At 35.5% G+C, this 19,306-nt stretch overlaps 1 protein-coding gene, 1 long non-coding RNA gene and 5 other non-coding genes across 10 annotated transcripts; 1 reads left to right on the top strand and 6 right to left on the bottom strand.

The window, feature by feature from the left end:
* The first annotated feature begins 1,897 nt into the window (after positions 1-1,897).
* LOC110868644 (alpha,alpha-trehalose-phosphate synthase [UDP-forming] 1) lies at positions 1,898-17,395 on the top strand. Of its 4 annotated transcripts, XM_035975297.1 has the most exons (9): positions 1,901-1,969; positions 2,795-2,906; positions 3,793-3,841; positions 3,911-4,011; positions 4,075-4,138; positions 14,952-15,075; positions 16,842-16,890; positions 16,960-17,060; positions 17,135-17,395. In XM_035975297.1, the coding sequence occupies exons 3-8, from the start codon at positions 3,814-3,816 to the stop codon at positions 16,981-16,983; spliced, it is 390 nt and encodes a 129-aa protein (XP_035831190.1). In that variant the 5' UTR covers positions 1,901-1,969; positions 2,795-2,906; positions 3,793-3,813; the 3' UTR covers positions 16,984-17,060; positions 17,135-17,395. The 4 variants fall into 4 exon arrangements, 2 of the variants coding, with proteins under 2 accessions (XP_035831191.1, XP_035831190.1); XM_035975298.1 differs by lacking the exons at positions 14,952-15,075; positions 16,842-16,890; positions 16,960-17,060; positions 17,135-17,395 and adding an exon at positions 2,666-2,734 and having other exon boundaries at positions 1,898-1,969; positions 4,075-4,139; XR_002552627.2 differs by lacking the exons at positions 1,901-1,969; positions 2,795-2,906; positions 3,793-3,841; positions 3,911-4,011; positions 4,075-4,138 and adding exons at positions 13,603-13,941; positions 14,032-14,102 and having other exon boundaries at positions 14,919-15,075.
* On the bottom strand, positions 4,795-4,891 carry LOC118480799. Its single transcript, XR_004863777.1, has one exon. It is a non-coding gene; the product is annotated as a small nucleolar RNA R24 (small nucleolar RNA).
* Positions 4,955-17,643, bottom strand: LOC118480447. Its single transcript, XR_004862756.1, has 2 exons — positions 17,385-17,643; positions 4,955-5,533 (listed from the first exon to the last, which is right to left on the bottom strand). It is a non-coding gene; the product is annotated as an uncharacterized LOC118480447 (long non-coding RNA).
* On the bottom strand, positions 5,438-5,564 carry LOC118480816. Its single transcript, XR_004863795.1, has one exon. It is a non-coding gene; the product is annotated as a small nucleolar RNA snoR77 (small nucleolar RNA).
* On the bottom strand, positions 5,615-5,710 carry LOC118480809. Its single transcript, XR_004863787.1, has one exon. It is a non-coding gene; the product is annotated as a small nucleolar RNA snoR1 (small nucleolar RNA).
* On the bottom strand, positions 9,741-9,837 carry LOC118480801. Its single transcript, XR_004863779.1, has one exon. It is a non-coding gene; the product is annotated as a small nucleolar RNA R24 (small nucleolar RNA).
* Positions 17,469-17,564, bottom strand: LOC118480808. Its single transcript, XR_004863786.1, has one exon. It is a non-coding gene; the product is annotated as a small nucleolar RNA snoR1 (small nucleolar RNA).
* Positions 17,644-19,306: the final 1,663 nt, after the last annotated feature.

Here is a 19,306-nt window from a genome sequence, read left to right as displayed (position 1 = left end):
TATGTATGTATGTATGTATGTATGTATGTATGTATGTATGTATGTATGTATGTATGTATGTATGTATGTATGTATGTATGTATGTATGTATGTATGTATGTATGTATGTATGTATGTATGTATGTATGTATGTATGTATGTATGTATGTATGTATATGTGTGTGTGTTGGATAAGAAAGTTGGCTCGTTGAGCATGGCTTGGGGAGGACGTTGGGGACGGGACAGACCAGGGGGCGTGGACGTGTCTCCACGGGGCTCGACGACCCTCCGCTGTCCCCGACACCGCATAGCCTAAGTATATTGTTAAATGTTAGTGAGATGATAACAACTAAAAAGAAGCAATACGATCGCATATATGGCAGAAAATTTTGAATAATTGAAGTAAAGTTTGACATCAATTTAGAATCGTTAATGCATTTATGTTTTCTACACCCAAGTTTGATGGTATGGGTTTGATTGCACGCATATAACTGTATAAGGCTCTGTGTTGTCCATTAGCGCCGAAGCCACCTCACCATTTTGATAGTTACCCGGCGCCCCCATCAAGAAACTCGCTACTAAAACCAACCCTTAAGAATATCAACAATCAAAAGCATTAAAATAGTATTTATAGAGATAGTAGGGGTGTTCACTATCTAAATTGGGTTCGGAAAACTTGAAATTCGATTTAATTCAAATCGAGAATCACTTATCCGAAATTTGAAGTATGAAATCAAATTTCAAATGTGTGATTTTTGATTCAATCTAAATACATGCATGTTTCTTGTTGCATTGCGTGATTGAATTAATATAAACATTAAGTTGTAAAATTTGTTGATGGATTAGCTAGAATATCAAAAACCACCAAAGGGGCAGTGCTTTAGCGGTACCGGAATGATTTTCTTTAGAGAAGGTTGTCGGATGGAGTCTCGTTCTTTACAAAATGTCATACACGAGCCAAAAGTTTTAAACACAGTGAGCCTTCGGTTGGTTGATTTCTCCTAGAATTGGTGACGAGCATAGGTGACCTTTTACCTATGGGGTATAATAAGGGGCTGGGCTTTGTTCCGCTTTAACGCTCTGTTCCTGAGTTAACTTAACGAGGGGAAAGAAAAGAAAATAAAAGTGAGAAAGGAAAAGATGAGAAACGAAAAAAACAAAATGTCTTTCCCACCATTTCCTCCCAAATCGGAAGAAAAGAAAAAACTAAAGAATTTAACCTAGTTTTCATTTCATTTCCTTTCTTTTCCTTCCTTAAATGAAACTCGGGAACATGACATGTTTTATTTTTCTTTCTTTTCCTTCATTAAATGAAATTTTGGAACACAAAATATTTTTACTTTCTTTTTGTTTATTTTCTTTTTCTTCCGTTAGTAAACTCCCGAACACAAAAAAAAATATTAAAAACCATTTTAATTTTCAAGAAACTCTAAATATAAAGACAAACTCATCGTATGATATCAACAATTCTGTAGCACAGATCTCATGAACACTACTCCCCTCAAGCCTCTTTAGATCTATCTATACATTCATCATTTTAATCTACAAATCGTTTATTTTTTGTGTGTTATCTTCTTAACATCGATTCACACTGCTTCGTTTATGATTAGATCTCAGCATCTATTTGTTGCTGATCAGATCATTGTTTTATTTTATTTGGATAATTCGATTGAAATTTGACTGACTTGTTCGATTAAACGTTGAATCTTGAATGGATCTGTTGAATATCTTTCATTTTGAATTAATTTATGTTTTATAGATCTCACAATCGCAACTTGCAATTCTGATGTGATTTAGAAGGAAACGGAAAAAACTGAAAGAATTATCTGGTGATATAAAGTGTCTCTTCATCAAATCTAACATATCAATGACATCTTTCATGTCTTTTTTCTGAATTAATTATGTATTGTTCTTTTCAGTAGAATCATGATGTTTTTCTCAGTTTTAAGGACAAGATACGCTCAGGATGTGAAAACCGGCAAAATTACAGGTTAATCCATACAACCTAACTAGGTTATCACCCGGGATTGCTTCCCGGACAGGAAAATTTAAATTGTGTTAATCATAAGGGTAGTGTTGTTAGAATCGCTAGGCGCTAGTCGGGCGGCGGGGTACCGACTAGCGATTAATAGGGATTAATCGGAATTAATCGGATTGAGATTTTTATAGTAATTTTTAGTTACATATATACACACACACTTTTATTTGTAGTTTTTTTAAAGTAGACATGTTTTAACCACTCATTGGCCATTTTCTTAAAGTATTTGGAAGGGATTTATAAGGTTTGGGCGAAATTTGGCCGACATTTGGCCAAAATTTGGCCAGAATAGGACCGCCATTGACCGCCTAGCGATAAATCGACAATTAATCGGGTGAACTCCGATTAGTGATTAATCGGCGACTAATCGAAGACTAGTCGGGATTTTTACAACCATGCATAAGGGTATAGATAAAATTAATGCAAATAAAGTGACATATTACGTATATTACTAACAAAGTGGATTATATCATTAGATATAAAGTTTTCTTTATAAGCCATGTACAAAAAAAAGTAGTGTATAAAAGATTTATACAAATATGAACGGATTTGTGTGACTTTCAATCCGTTTCACCCCATTCGACTCATTCCGCTTTCCATTAGAATTTCAAAGTATTACCTTATTCTGAATAACATCTTTCAATATAGTAGTAATCCTTGCTAACGATTCACATGTGTCAAGTGAGAGATCTTCATATCTTCCTTCCGAAAGAAAAAGTGAGTTTATTTGTTTAAAAGTAACATGTTTCTCAAACATAAAACGTAAACTTGGTGCAGGGGCGATTTTGGTAAATCCATGGAATATCACAGACGTAGCTTCTTCGACACATCATAACTTCATGCATGTCATTACTCATACATGTCAAAAATGGGCTGAAACTTTTCTTAGGTTTGTGTTCTTTAATTTGTGATTACTTCTTTATATTTTACACAAAAAAGGTAAAAGATAGTAAAGAAAATCTGGGTGTGTTAAGTAAGCGGGTTGGGTAATGGGTCAAAATGGGTTCAGGTAGCTCAAGTAACATTGGACCTACTTGCAAGTTGCAAACGAAACACTATCTTATTTCATTTTTCTTAAAAAAATGTTAGTGTTATAGATATGACCTGCTTGCAAACACTTTCTTGTTTAAAGTTTCCTTAGTAACAAAAAAATGTTATTGTTTTAAATATGATTACAAAACTATACCGTTCTGATAATAATCAAAACCTTTTTTTTAATAAAGTGAATTAGAAAGTTTTATGCATTTGAATACATTTTGAACGACTTTCAACTCTTTTGGTTAAATTTATTAGCTTTGATCTATTTGATCCATTTGAGTAGGGACGTTCTTCGGGTTTCGGGTTTTTCGGGTTTCGGGTTTTTCGGGTCGGGTTGTTCGGTTTTTTTGCTAGGAAAAGATGACCCGATAACCGACCCATTTAAAGTTCGAGTTGTTATTCGGGTTCGGGTTAGTTTGGGTCGGGTTGTTTGGGTTTTTTGCTAGGAAAAACAAGTTTAAAAAAGTTGACTGGTCATTATTTCTTTAAATTCATAATCACATGCATATTTAACAAGTTTAATGACATTTTTTATATGTTTTTACATTAATATCGGGTTAAACAGTTTTTTAATAAACACAAGAAAGTATATTACTTTTCTCGGAACTTATCTAAGTCAACTCGAAAGACTAAGAAGACATCGGTGCCAGTTCATTTTTTGGTGTGTCTCTTTGATCCATCTTCTTTTTTTCATGTTTTCTTTGTGAAATGACTCACTTTCTTGTGGATTTTTGCAGGATCAATCGCTTGACTTTAATATGTTATGTGCACTATACGCCGTGGCTGGTATATTATTTTGATAAATCTACTATTATTTTATTTAATAAAATGCTCACTAAATTACAATGTGATTAGATGTCGCACTCATTACATCTGTAATGGACGGAATGAATCTCGTAAGCTACAAATTTGTGGCCTGCCAAGCTTCAAAGAAAGGCGTTTTAGTTCTAAGTGAGGTACGCATACATATTTTAGCGCTCACACATTGTTTTATCGTAATATAACCAATTTCCATATAGTTTGTAAGAGCAACACAGTCTCTTGGTGCAGGGGCGATTTTGGTAAATCAATGGAATATCACAGTTTCGATTTTGTATGCTCTCGATATGCCTTATGAAGAGAGGGAAAACGACACAATCATAACTTCAGGCATGTCATTACTCATACATGTCAAAAATTGGCTGAAACTTTTCTTAGGTTGTTCTCTAATTTGTGTTTACTTCTTTATATTTTAATTTGTATTTTACACAAAAAAAAGGTAAAAGAAATCTGGGTGTGTTAAGTAAGCGGGTTGGGTAATGGGTCAAAATGGGTTCAGAGAGCTCAAGTAACGTTAGACCTACTTGCAAGTTGCAAACGAAACACTATCTTAGTTCATTTTTCTTAAAAAAATGTAAATGTTATAGATATGATTACAGGTCAGGTTGGACCTGCTTGCAAACACTTTCTTGTTTAGATTGTTTTAGGGTAATAATATTTAGATTTTATTAAAATTTACACTCCATACAGACACTTAGGTAATCCTCCTTATATTTTTGTTCAATTCCAAATCATTTTTTTTATGAAACCAACAAAATAAGAAATAAAATCAACATTCCAATTTTATTCCGTGAAACGAACACTACTTTACTATTTTTATCTAACTAGGATTGCCCTCGGAAAAAAATGTATGCACAACCCGTTACACTTATTGTTTCTTTGAGTCCAATTATTTTTAAACTAGAGATCCAAGACTAACTTATGCTCAGAAGCCAAGCGTAACAAGAGTATTTCATTGAAGACATTCAACACAAAGTTTAGCATCTTCTTACATGTTAGTTTTCTCATCACGGCATTTTTTTAAATAAAAAGAAATCAATATCTCACATTGTTATTTTGTTTAAATATAAAAAGAGAATCTATATTCCAATTTCATTCATATTTCATTTCAATTTGCTAAACAAACACACATAAATTACAAAACAAATTTCAATTTCTGCACGAATCTACCTTAAATTGTTAATCTAACGAATTTATCCGGTATATTGTGTCATGAAAACACCAAAAACAATTTCCATAAAGTCTTAATCCGGAATTTAATCTAGGCTCTAAGCGGCAGTCAAGTCGCCAACAAATCGACGCCTGCTGTTGACTCTGATGATAGAGCCTTATCTTCGATAAACATTTAATTAAACAAATAGAATTTGATATTTTTAAATGTTTTTTTTTGTAAGATTGATGCATGTTACAAATCATATTTTCGCTATTGATTAATATGGGTTATGTCGTTGTCCCGATTGTTCGGTTTAATTAATTTTTTTGCTTAAGATTAGCAAAACATCAAATTGAATATATCTAAAACAGAAACTAAATATATGTAAATTATTAATTGCGAATAGAAAAAATGTACTAATGCTTACTAGACCGGTTTCATAGAGTATGAATCTCAACAAGTCTGAAGAGCAAAAGAAATTGATTTACGAGCAGAATAACACCTACCTTTCGAGTAATTTACAAAAGGTGGTTGCCTGAATTTCTGATCGATACGCTAATCAAAACATTTAGATAGCAAAAGAAATAGGCTCAGAGAGGTGCTTTATGTGCTCAAGGAACAGCTTTTGAAGGCCATTCTCATACAAGAGGTGTCAGAATATTAAGCAATCAATCATCTTCGCCAAAAACAATTATACCAAAAACTAAACAATGAAACAAACAGATGTAGAAAACCTAAACAGAGGCTTCGGCGGCTGTTGAAAATAGACGCTTTAGGGTTTATGTTTTAATTTTGGGTGGGATAGCAAGTAGTATTTATAGGTAAGCTATCTTCTCAAATGGGCTGTGAAGGCCCGAAATGTTTCTGACCGAAAAGACAAACTGGATTAAAATTTGAAAGAAGTTACTACAAATTTCGAATATTTTATTTTTAATTTCTTAAAGGTTTGGAAAAAACTTTTTTTGGTAAAAAAGAAAAATTTTTATGGTAACTTTTTTTTACAACGAAATAGAAGGTAAACGGGCAATAAGTTGCGCTGCCACCCGTTTGAAGATAAAATAACAATAAGTGAAAAAGTTAATTGTTTACGGTTAAAACATATTACTTGACAACTTGAATCTTCAGGACCTTAATTCGTTAAGATTATTCTACCCCACAAAGATTTAGCTTTTTACAGTGCGTCTTTGGTTATTATCAAGATTATGTGGCATGTTACATTCTCATCTATGTAGTTTCTAGACTTTTTTTGACTTGTTTGATTGGTCGGTTTAGGACTGTTCATGAGCCGAGCCGAGCTAGGGCAAGCTCTGGCTCGGCTTCGCTCGGGCTCGGCTCGGTTTGGTTTGACTCGATTTTAAAAATAAAAATTAATACACAACTCTCAAATTTCAGTATTCTAAAATATTATTCAATACTTCAAAAGATCATATTCAAAATAAGCTCAACCTAATACATTACAAGCCAAAATCACGTTCAACATCGCAAAATAAGTTTTATATTTCAAGTAAATACAATATTTGTTCATTAGCACGACAATCAACCTTTAAATATGTCATAGATATCAAAATACAAGCCTAAATACATGTAAATAATAATCACTTTTTTGTAATCATAACAGACTTTCGTTGCTTTCTTGATTGCATCAGTAATCATAACTGAGCTGTTACACTATCCAACATCTAAACGCAACTGACTGGTTTTATAAAACATATGACTGAAGTGTTTGGTGATCCTAATACCGATTCAAATCGGCTAATGCAAACCTCTGTATTCTAAACATTTCAAGCTTGATATCATAAATCAAACTCTACGTTTGAACTCGACAGGCATAATGACAAACGGTTATGCTATCGAATCGGCTTGATAATGCTATCGAATTCCTTGATTGCATCAGTCAACCTTTCCACATCTTCCCCACCAACCGAAGCAGCCAAAGCCAGCCACAAATAAATTGGGTCAAACAGGTTGATTAAATGTTATACAAAGCATACCATCAGCAATTTGAATCCATGTTAGTACAAATAAATTGTTAGTTGTTGTAATGGAATTAGACCGCCCGGCTCGACGGAGAAGAGGAACGAGGGTTAGCGTGCGAGGTGTGCTTCGATATCCGGCTATACCTTTCATTCTAACTCGCTTTTCAATTCTCCCATTCGCCGTCTGGGACTTGGTCCGGTAGGGTAAACAGTTATCGTTGGGAAACAAATCGTCGGCGGCTCGACGAAGTGCGGGCCCTTGGGATAGCATGCAAAGATTACCGTGGATCTGCATACTGCTTGTGGATCTAAAACTTTTCCTTTCATTCTATTTTGAGTCCCTATCGCTTCCATTCGCCGTCTGGGATCTTGTCTTTCCATAAGATGACGAAGGAAAAAGGAAGTGGGGAGATAGAGGAGGGGGAGTTACCACCGGCGGAACAAAACCCTAAAACAGGAGGGGAAGTAGATGGTAAACCAAGGAGAGAAGACGCTACAACGTTTGCCGTCACCAACATACCAATTTGGATGTCGGATGCTGATCGTGGACAGAGTGCAGGAACTTTAGGCTGGCTAGTTGATGCCTATATTGCCAAGAAGAAGGATACCTTGGGTAGAAGGTTTGGTTTTCTGAGGTATTCTTTTGTCCGATATGCTGATAAGTTAGTGAAATCAATCAATATGGTGGACATAAACAATGCCAGATTAAAGGTAAACATAGCAAAGTATAACAATGTCAACAAGAAAGTGAAGAATAGTAAAGGAAGGTTCTGGCAAAATAAAGGCACGGGAACAGTGGAAAACAATCTGGGTCAGTTAAACCAAAGACAATACGGAGAGGCAAGACAGGCACAGAATGTATCGGGATATGGGGGTGGACAAAGCCATTGGAAAGACATTTTGTTGGGCATCAAGAAAAACAACAATATGCCACCGGAGAATAAAGGGGAGATGCATTTCAAAGGCGATGCGGATACGTGTAACCGGTGGATACGAAGGTCTTTCGTGGGATGTTTCAAAAACTTTGATGGGCTGAGGAAAGCTCATACCCTAAAGACTCATATTAGGAGTCAAGGTGGTTTCTTAAGATTCACATGTGGCTTAAGTTTCATTGCCACGTTCGATGAAGTGAAAATAATGCTTGATTTTCTGGAAGGAGCGAGAAAGGTGTGGGAAAAGGATCTGGAAAACCTACAGGTTTGGGAGGGTCAAGTGATACCATATCAACGACTGGCTTGGCTGTCAATCAAAGGCGTGCCTTTGCAACTATGGTGCAACACAATCATGAATGAGATCGCAGGAAAGTATGGAAGAGTGATCAGCGAGTCCACATCGGATATATGGGATCTAAATTTATCAATGGACTGCGTTGGTATTTTGGTGAGCCAAGGAAACAAAATTGAAGACAAAATCGGGATCACATGGAAAGGGAGGAGATTCGATGTTTGGATCTCCGAAATTGACGAATCATGGTTACCAAGCTTCATTACAAAAACAAATGTCAGTCAATCGCCCGGAACAACGGCGAACCAAGACGCAAATGTGCCGGAAAAACAAAAAAAGCCAGACACACAGACAATTCCGGTGAACCCTCCGATGATGGATGGCAAGTCAACTCAAAAGTGGATTTATATAACGATCTCGAGTGACCTATTGGCTATTACATACCATTCTCCAACCGAACGCAATAGTATCTCAAGCAAGGATCGCTCGCTGCAGTTTCTTCCAAGACAATTATTACCCGAATGTTTCCTCTTATTACCATGCAAAAATGTTAGCAAATCAACATGTAAACGTTGGGGCCAAGGCAATGAACCAACAACGCGTTCTTCAATTAATAGTAGGTCTAAACAAGTTATGCAATCTACCATGTCTATAAAGGTTTATACGGATGCCATCTAGAGCAATGTTCCTGCCAAACGACAATCATTGTCTAATTATTGTGCCTTTTAAGGAGATAACATCGTCGCAAACATTATTTAATTATTTTACAATCTATGATCAACCGGTCAAGTTGGTTAACAAAGCATTGCTAATGTCGTCGTGGTCGAGGTATGTTGGATCCAAAACCAGATGCTGGAACTCTCTCGCCCACCTACCGATGCCAAATTTGTCTGTTGTGACAATGTGAGTATGCCATTTATTTTGATTGTAACTATATGCAACCGTAATAAACTATAAACACATTCAATTAGATATCCATTACAAACCCGGGTGACTATTTGGATATCCATTACAACATTTTTTGTCCATGTGGTTTGCAACTATTGCACAATAGATCATTATTAAAGTCACTAAACCTTATTTAGATTTTTAGGGTAATAATATTTAGATTTTAGACATTAGGCGTAGTTTTAGGGTTTAGCATTTGATTTCTACAAATTTACACTCCATACAGACACATAGGTAATGCTGGTTTCAATGTAATAGAATTGGAATTTGCACAAGAATTGGATTTTGTTTTAGAATTTAGATGTGTTTGTTTCACATAATCCAAATGAAATTGCAATGTAGATTCTGTTCCTTATATTTTTGTTCAATTCCAAAACAATTTTTTAAACCAACAAATAAGAAATAAAATCAACATTCCAATTCCATTCCGTAAAACGAAACTACCTTACTATTTTGATCCGACTAGGATTGCCCTCGGAAAATATGTATATGCGACCTGCTAGGACATCCGCTTATTGTTACTTTGAGTGAAGTTATTTTAAAACTAGAGATCCAAGACTCAACGTTAGCTCAGAAGCCAAGCGTAACAAGAGTATTTCATTGAGGACATTCAACACAAAGTTGAGCATCTTCTTACATGTTAGCTTTCTCATCACGGCATTTCTTAAATAAAAAGAAGAGTGAATTTCAAATTTTGTCCTTTATCTTTATAGTGAATTTCAGGCGGTGTCATTTATCTTTCAAATTGACGAATCTTGTACTTAATGTTTTAAAATCTTGCACGTTATGTCCTTTAGCCCTAACCTAGTTAGATTTTTCTGTTAAATCTGGTCATGTGACTTGCACATGAGGGTATATTTGTCTTTTCACTAGTACATGGGCTATTGTGTAAATATTCAATATATAGGGACTGTTGTGTAAAATATGAAAAAGATATTTAAATAAATAAATATGTATTCCTCTTCTTTATCTCTCACTCTCTAACCTATATAACACCATCATCACTGTAACACCCCGTGTTTTCGAATGTCAAAGTCAAAGTCCAAGTCAACTTTGACTTCTTTGAATGTAAATAGTCTATTTTATGTTTTATTTGTATTATGTGGAGTAAGTGTTGTTAATCTAAGGAATCAAAGTAATCGAATGTTTAATCAACTCGAAACGATTTACGACTGTGAATAGTAGGAAGTAACAATGCGATAAAGTTAATCAATCAATAATCAAGCTAATCGAATCATCAATCGAACTCGAAACTCGAACTATGCGAATTTGGTGTTATATTACTTGTGTGTGTGCCTTATGTGTTACCTGTGCGTGCTTACTTTATGTTTTGTGTGGTATTCAATCGAATTAATCGAAACTCGAAACTCAATCGAATGCAATTGAAATCGAAATCGAATATGGAATGTAGACGATTGTATGTTAGATATAGTGGTTGGGATTAAAAGTAATTTGAATAGGAAACTCCATCGTATTCGTATCGTCATCCATTGAAATCGAAATATCAGAAATCGTCGCGCCGAACGCTGGAACCAGGCTGTTGATCGATCAGGCTGTCAGCCGATCGAACAGCCCAGCCGACCGGACGGACTGTCCGATCGAGCAGGCTGTCCGATCGGGATTCCTGGCCGATCGGCCAGCCCTTTCCTCTTTTGGAGCCTATAAATAGGGTTGTCATTGTCATTCTTTCCACTTTTGGAAACTCTCCGACCGACCAGCTCGTGCTCCTCACCTTTTCTCAGATTTCTTCCGATTCCGGTAAGTTTTCATCCTAAATCTTGTACTTTCTTGATCATTACACACTCCTACACCTTTCTGTCTTTCAAATCTTGATTTCTAACCGTGAAATCATCAGGATCTAAGCATTCTAGGATGATGTCATCATAGTGTTCTTCAAGAACATCATGTGTTGGCCTCAATCCACCATGAATAGCTCGGATCTAACTGATTTCCACATAAACAAGCTAAGATCTAACACAGATCTGAGCATTTACATAATGTGAAGGATTGAAAGAAGGAATTCCAACTTTCTTTCAACTCTTTTACACTCAATGCCTTCAAACTGGTGGAAACGGAGCTTGAGTCAACTCACCAATCGTTCTAATGGATGAGTGGTTCAAGGTTCGGATTCTATCTACGACGTTCACCGATTTCGGGTAAACCTTGAGCTAACCGTTCCGAACAGTTCACCGGCCGGACTTGGGTGATTCCTGTCCGAGCAGGGGAACAAGTAAGGAAGAAAGCTCCATGGTTCAGCTCGTTGTCAAACTACCTCAATATAACGTCAAATAATCAAAACAACCAAGTGTTAGACGAACAGGCCGACCAGGTCAGGATGCTGTCCAAACGGACAGCCAACCGATCGGACATGTCAGCCGATCGACCAGGCCAGCCGATCGGCTAGCATATGGCCCCACAATTTGACAATTTCATGAGGTATGGTATTGAACGAAGTAATGTCCGGTCGGACGACTGATTGGTAAACATTACTCTTCGGATCATGAGATACTATGCTTCAACACTTAATCGATTTACAACTCGTAGTAGTACGAAGTGCCACCCGATCGAACATGCTGTTCGATCGATCAGGTGACATCCAGCTGAGGACTCACTAGCGAAGTGTCTAACCGATCGGTTAAGCCGGCCGATCGAACAGACCGTTCGATCGATTGACCTGAAAGGTAAGAACACTTCAGTGTTCTTAAATACTACAACGAAAACTTCAAAAGGTCAAACCATCATACACAAACACATCCTACTCAAAGGAAGAAACAGTCCACTCGAACAGTCCAGCCGATCGAGCCTACCGGCCGATCGAATAGACTGTCCGAACGGACTGTCCAGCCGAACGAACAACCCGTTCGATCGAACCAACTGTCCGATCGACCAGGCTGTTCGACCCATCATCACTTGTAAACCTGTAACACGTAGAATGTTACTCATCGTTATGCTATCGAACTATTCAGGCTAACCCTACTCTCAAGCGCTCCCTTCAATCCATCAACCAATCGTTGTGAGTATACTCGATCCCTTTTTGCTTTTAGCACTTTTGGGTGTTACATACGTTACTTATATTAAAACACAATCGGACACACTACTCAATTATTTGAACGCTAACCGATTCGCATGTATTACGTGACTCAATGTTAGAAAGTTGGCTCGTTGAGCATGGCTTGGGGAGGACGCTGGAGACGGGACAGACCAGGGGACGTGGACGTGTCTCCATGGGGCTCGACGACCCTCCGTTGTCCCCGACACCGCATAGCCTAAGTATATTGTTAAATGTTAGTGAGATGATAACAACTAAAAAGAAGCAATACGATCGCATATATGGCAGAAAATTTTGAATAATTGAAGCAAAGTTTGACATCAATTTAGAAATCGTTAATGCATTTATGTTTTCTACACCCAAGTTTGATGGTATGGGTTTGATTGCACGCATATAACTGTATAAGGCTTTGTGTTGTCCATTAGCGCCTAAGCCACCTCACCATTTTGATAATTACCCGGCGCCCCCATCAACAAAGTCACTACTAAAACCAACCGTTAAGAATATCAACAATCAAAAGCATTAAAATAGTATTTATAGAGATAGTAGGGGTGTTCACTATCTAAATTGGGTTTAGAAAACTTGAAATTCGATTTAATTCGAATCGAGAATCACTTATCCGAAATTTGAAATATGAAATCAAATTTCAAATGTGTGTTTTTCGATTCAATCTAAATATATGCATGTTTCTTGTTGCATTGCGTGATTGAATTACCATATAAACATTAAGTTGTAAAATTTGTTGATGGATTAGCTAGAATATCAAAAACCACCAAAGGGGCAGTGCTTTAGCGGTACCCGAATGATTTTCTGTAGAGAAGGTTGTCGGATGGAGTCTCGTTCTCTACAAAATGTCATACACGAGCCAAAAGTTTTAAACACAGTGAGCCTTCGGTTAATTGATTTCTCCTAGAATTGATGACGAGCATGGGTGACCTTTTACCTATGGGGTATAATAAGGGGCTGGGCTTTGTTCCGCTTTAACGCTCTGTTCCTGAGTTAACTTAACGAGGGGAAAGAAAAGAAAATAAAAGTAAGAAAGGAAAAGACGAGAAACGAAAAAAACAAAATGTCTTTCCCACCATTTCCTCCCAAATCGGAAGGAAAAAAAACTAAAGAATTTAGCCTAGTTTTCATTTCATTTCCTTTCTTTTCCTTCCTTAAATGAAACTCGGGAACATGGCATGTTTTATTTTTCTTTCTTTTCCTTCCTTAAATTAAACTCTGGAACACAAATTATTTTTACTTTCTTTTTGTTTATTTTCTTTTCCTTCCGTTAGTAAACTCTGGAACACAAAAAAAGAATATTAAAAACCATTTTAATTTTCAAGAAACTCTAAATATAAAGACAAACTCATCGTATGATATCAACAATTCTGTAGTACAGATCTCATGAACACTAGATCTATCTATACACTCATCATTTTAATCTACAAATCGTTTATTTTTTGTGTGTTATCTTCTTAACATCGATTCACACTGCTTCGTTTGTGATTAGATCTCAGCATCTATTTGTTGTTGATCAGATCGTTGTTTTATTTTATTTGGAAAATTCGATTGAAATTTGACTGATCTGTTCGATTAAACGTTGAATCTTAAATGGATCTGTTGAATATCTTTCATTTTGAATTAATTTATGTTTTATAGATCTCACAATCGCAGCTTGCAATTCTGATGTGATTTAGAAGGAAACGGAAAAAACTGAAAGAATTCTTTGGTGATATAAAGTGTCTCTTCATCAAATCTAACATATCAATGACATCTTTCATGTCTTTTTTCTGAATTAATTATGTATTGTTCTTTTCAGTGGAATCATGATGTTTTTCTCAGTTTTAAGGACAAGATACGCTCAGGATGTGAAAACCGGCAAAATTACAGGTTAATCCATACAACCTAACTAGGTTATCACCCGGGATTGCTTCTCGGACAGGAAAATTTAAATTGTGTTAATCATAAGGGTAGTGTTGTTAGAATAGCTAGGCGCTAGTCGGGCGGTGGGGTACCGACTAGCGATTAATCGGGATTAATCGGATTGAGATTTTTATAGTAATTTTTAGTTACATATATACACACACACTTTTATATGTAGTTTTTTTAAAGTAGACATGTTTTAACCACTCATTAACCATGTTCTTAAAGTATTTGGAAGGGATTTATAAGGTTTGGGAGAAATTTGGCCGACGTTTGGCCAAAATTTGGCCAGAATAGGACCGCCATTGACCGCCTAGCGATAAATCGGCCATTAATCGGGTAAACTCCGATTAGTGATTAATCGGCGACTAATCGAAGACTAGTCGGGATTTTTACAACCATGCATAAGGGTATAGATAAAATTGATGCAAATAAAGTGACATATTACGTAAATTACTAACAAAGTGGATTATATCATTAGATATAAAGTTTTCTTTATAAGCCCTGTACAAAAAAAAAGTAGTGTATAAAAGATTTATACAAATATGAACGGATTTGTGTGACTTTCAATCCGTTTCACCCCATTCGACTCATTCCGCTTTCCATTAAAATTTCAAAGTATTACCTTATTCTGAATAACATCTTTCAATATAGTAGTAATCCTTGCTAACGATTCACATGTGTCAAGGGAGAGATCTTCATATCTTCCTTCCGAAAGAAAAAGTGAGTTTATTTGTTTAAAAGTAACCTGTTTCTCAAACATAAAACGTAAACTTGGTGTAGGGGCGATTTTGGTAAATCCATGGAATATCACAGACGTAGCTTCTTCGATTCTGTATGCTCTCGATATGGTTTATGAAGAGAGGGAAAAACGACACAATTATAACTTCATGCATGTCATTACTCATACATGTCAAAAATGGGCTGAAACTTTTCTTAGGTTTGTGTTTACTTCTTTATATTAAACATTATAAAGAAGCAACCTAACTATGGATATATGTGTTGTAATATAAGCTTTGGGAGTCTTTCAAAAAAAAATGGAAATTTTCATTTTCAACCCTAAAGTTTTAGTGTTTAACAATTTAAGTTTAAACTTCTAATCTTTGTTTCCTTTTAACCCTAAAGTTTTAATCTTTAACAATTTACCCTAAAGTTTTATTCTTTGACAATTTAAGTTTAAAATTTTTAATCTTTGTTTCCTTTTTAACCTTAAAGTTTTAATTTTTGACAATTTAAGTTTAACGTTTTAATCTTTGGTAATTTAATTTAATTTTTTACTTCTAATTCAAAAGTTTTCATCTTTTGCGATCTAACCACTTTGATTTTCTTTTACTTATGTGTTCTAATCTTAGCTTTAGGGGTTTTCCAAAGAAAAAATGGTTATGCATATAGTTGTTGTAACCTTGGCTTTGGGGGTTTTACAAAAAAAAATTGATATTTTTACTTTTTACCCAAAAGTATTTCATAAATTACTTTTAACCCAAAACTATTTGTTTTTTTTTACTTTTAACACAAAACTTTTTATCTTTTGCAATCTATCCTCACAACTTTTTTTACTTTCAACTTTGGTCCTTTATAGTTTTCATTTTCCTCAAATTTTTCGCTTTATGCTTCGTTCTAAATTTTGTGACTTAACACATTACAACGTGCGTCTTTGGTTTAGCGTTTTTACGTTTCGTTCTAAATTTTGCGAGTTAACACGATGCAATGTGCGTGTGTGGGTGAACGTTTTTACATCGTCTATTTTTTCCCGTTTGACAGGTTCAACATAACGTGCACGTCCTAAATCGATTTAGTTATAACTAAAGAATCCCCGCCGCATTGCGGCGAGTCGTAATTCTAGTTTTACACAAAAAAGGTAAAAGATAGTAAAGAAAATCTGGGTGTGTTAAGTAAGCGGGTTGGGTAATGGGTCAAAATGGGTTCAGGTAGCTCAAGTAACGTTGGACCTACTTGCAAGTTGCAAACGAAACACTATCTTATTTCATTTTTCTTAAAAAAATGTTAATATTATAGATATGACCTGCTTGCAAACACTTTCTTGTTTAAAGTTTCCTTAATAACAAAAAAATGTTATTGTTTTAAATATGATTACAAAACTATACCGTTGTGATAATAATCAAAACCTTTTTTTAATAAAGTGAATTAGAAAGTTTTATGCATTTGAATACATTTTGAACGACTTTCAACTCTTTTGGTTAAATTTATTAGCTTTGATCTATTTGATCCATTTGAGTAGGGACGTTCTTCGGGTTCGGGTTGTTCGGTTTTTTTGCTAGGAAAAGGTGACCCGATAACCGACCCATTTAAAGTTCGAGTTGTTTGGGTATGGGTTATTCGGGTTCGGGTTAGTTCGGGTCGGGTTGTTTGGGTTTTTTGCTAGGAAAAGGTGACCCGCCAACTTAGTTTAACAAGTTTAAAAAAGTTGACTGGTCATTATTTCTCTAAATTCATAATCACATGCATATTTAACAAGTTTAATGACATTTTTTATATGTTTTTACATTAATATCGGGTTAAACAGTTTTTAATAAACACAAGAAAGTATATTACTTTCCTCGGAACTTATCTAAGTCAACTCGAAAGACTAAGAAGATATCGGTGCCAGTTCATTTTTTGGTGCGTCTCTTTGATCCATCTTCTTTTTTTCATGTTTTCTTTATGTTTTCTTTGTGAAATGACTCACTTTCTTGTGCATTTTTGCAGGATCAATCGCTTGACTTTAATACGTTATGTGCACTATACGCCGTGGCTGGTATATTATTTTGATAATTCTACTATTATTTTATTTAATAAAATGCTCACTAAATTACAATGTGATTAGATGTCGCACTCATTACATCTGTAATGGACGGAATGAATCTCGTAAGCTACGAATTTGTGGCCTGCCTAGCTTCAAAGAAAGGCGTTTTAGTTCTAAGTGAGGTACGCATACATATTTTAGCGCCCACACATTGTTTTATCGTAATATAACCAATTTCCATGTTACATTTACATAGTTTGTAGGAGCAGCACAGTCTCTTGGTGCAGGGGCGATTTTGGTAAATCAATGGAATATCACAGACGTAGCTTCTTCGATTCTGTATGCTCTCAATATGCCTTATGAAGAGAGGGAAAACGACACAATCATAACTTCATGCATGTCATTACTCATACATGTCAAAAATTGATTAGAGGTCATGTTAGACCTGCTTGCAAACACTTTCTTGTTTAGATTGTTTAGATTGGTCGGTTTAGAACAACACCTACCTTTCGAGTAATTTACAAAAGGTGGTTGCCTGAATTTCTGATCGATACACTAATCAAAACATTTAGATAGAAAAAGAAATAATAGGCTCAGAGAGGTGCTTTATGTGCTCAAGGAACAGCTTTTGAAGGCCATTCTCATACAAGAGGTGTCAGAATATTAAGCAATCAATCATCTTCGCCAAAAACAATTATACCAAAAACTAAACAATGAAACAAACAGATGTAGAAAACCTAAACAGAGGCTTCGGCGGCTGTTGAAAATAGACGCTTTAGGGTTTATGTTTTAATTTTGGGTGGGATAGCAAGTAGTATTTATAGATTTCTGATGGGCTTTAAATTGGGCTAGGTAAGATTCAGCTATGAGCTATCTTCTCAAATGGGCCGTGAAGGCCCGAAATGTTCTGACCAGGATTAAAATTTGAAAGAAGTTACTACAAAATTTGAATATTTTTAATTTCTTAAAGGTTTGTGAAAAACTTTTTTGGAAAAAAAGAAAATTTTTTATGGTAACTTTTTTTTACATCGACATAGAAGGTAAACGGGCAACAAGCTGCGCTGCCATCCGTTTGAAGATAAAATAACCATAAGCAAAAAAGTTAATTGTTTAAGGTTAAAACATGTTACTTGAAAACTTGAATCTTCTGGACCTTAATTCGTTAAGATTATTCTACCCCACAAAGATTTAGCTTTTTACGGTGTGTCTTTGTTTATTATCAAGACTATGTGGCATGTTGCATTCTCGTCTATGTAGTTTGTAGACTTATTTGATTGGTCGGTTTAGGGCTGTTCATGAACCGAGCCATTTATCTACTATGGTGTCTTATGGACATTAGCTCTCACGATATCCAAGTGTGACGATGGATGGTCACTTATTGTATAGTAGAGTTATTGATGCACTTCAATACATAGTCTTGACTTGATCAGTCTTGACTTGATCAGTCTTGACTTGTCCGGAGATCGCACATGTTAGTATGGTTTCTCTGGTTCCATAGAAAAAATATTGATCACCACTAGGCTATGTTTAATTGTACTCTTTGTTAGTAAGGCTACGACATTACCAAGTTGGAATGTCGTATTATTCTCACACTTTTGTTGAGATTCGTTGGAATATTTATGTGTTGTCCAAGTTAGAGTTGTCTTCTTCCAATCCACTTAATCCATGGTGTGACAACATTATGCTACATACCTCAAGTCCCAATTCCAAAAAGAAAAATATATAATTTGGGCTTCGAGTTTGTTAAAGATGTGATTTGTGGTCTATAATTATGCATAAAATAGAGAAAGCCTAACTAATCGATTATATTATTAAGATGTAACAACTAATTAACAATCTTTAAAAGGGCTCAGCTAACCCTTGCTTGTTAGTTAGCAACATTTACAAAAGAGACCTTACACTTGACGTTTTACAACTTATACCCTTATACTTTGTAATATATTTAAATCATAGGATCCAAAACATTTTTTTTCTTTTTCCTTTACGAAAAGGGCCTCAATTTTATTATCAACTTTAGCCCCCAAGAACCTTGAGACGACCCTGGTCACAATGAAAGCAACAAGTACAAAAACGAGAGCAGTGGTTGGAAGCTTTAATAAACAATATCGAGTCTCTCTCTTTTCCCCGAGGAATGGAAGAAGAGAAAAGGCCGAACTTGTCATTTTGATTTTGCTTGCCACAACCAAGGTAGGCCGAGAATCAATCTTTTTTTCCTCGGGGTCAAGCCGCAGACATCACTTGAACATGGGACAAGTTAACGTTTCATTGGATCAAGTGACGAACAAACGACATCAATGCCATAACTTAGTTACTATCAGGACTAAAAGTGTAATTTCTAAAAACTTAGGGATCAAAACCGTATATGTACATAAGCTCTGTCGTCATCCATGATTGTGGGATATTTACATCCACCATTCTCTATCATTTT

The sequence above is a fragment of the Helianthus annuus genome, chromosome 7, assembly GCF_002127325.2.
Source record: "Helianthus annuus cultivar XRQ/B chromosome 7, HanXRQr2.0-SUNRISE, whole genome shotgun sequence".
Lineage (NCBI taxonomy): Eukaryota > Viridiplantae > Streptophyta > Magnoliopsida > Asterales > Asteraceae > Helianthus > Helianthus annuus.
The sequence above is the reverse complement of the archived record's forward strand: the minus strand, read 5'-3'. Positions and strand labels throughout refer to the sequence as shown.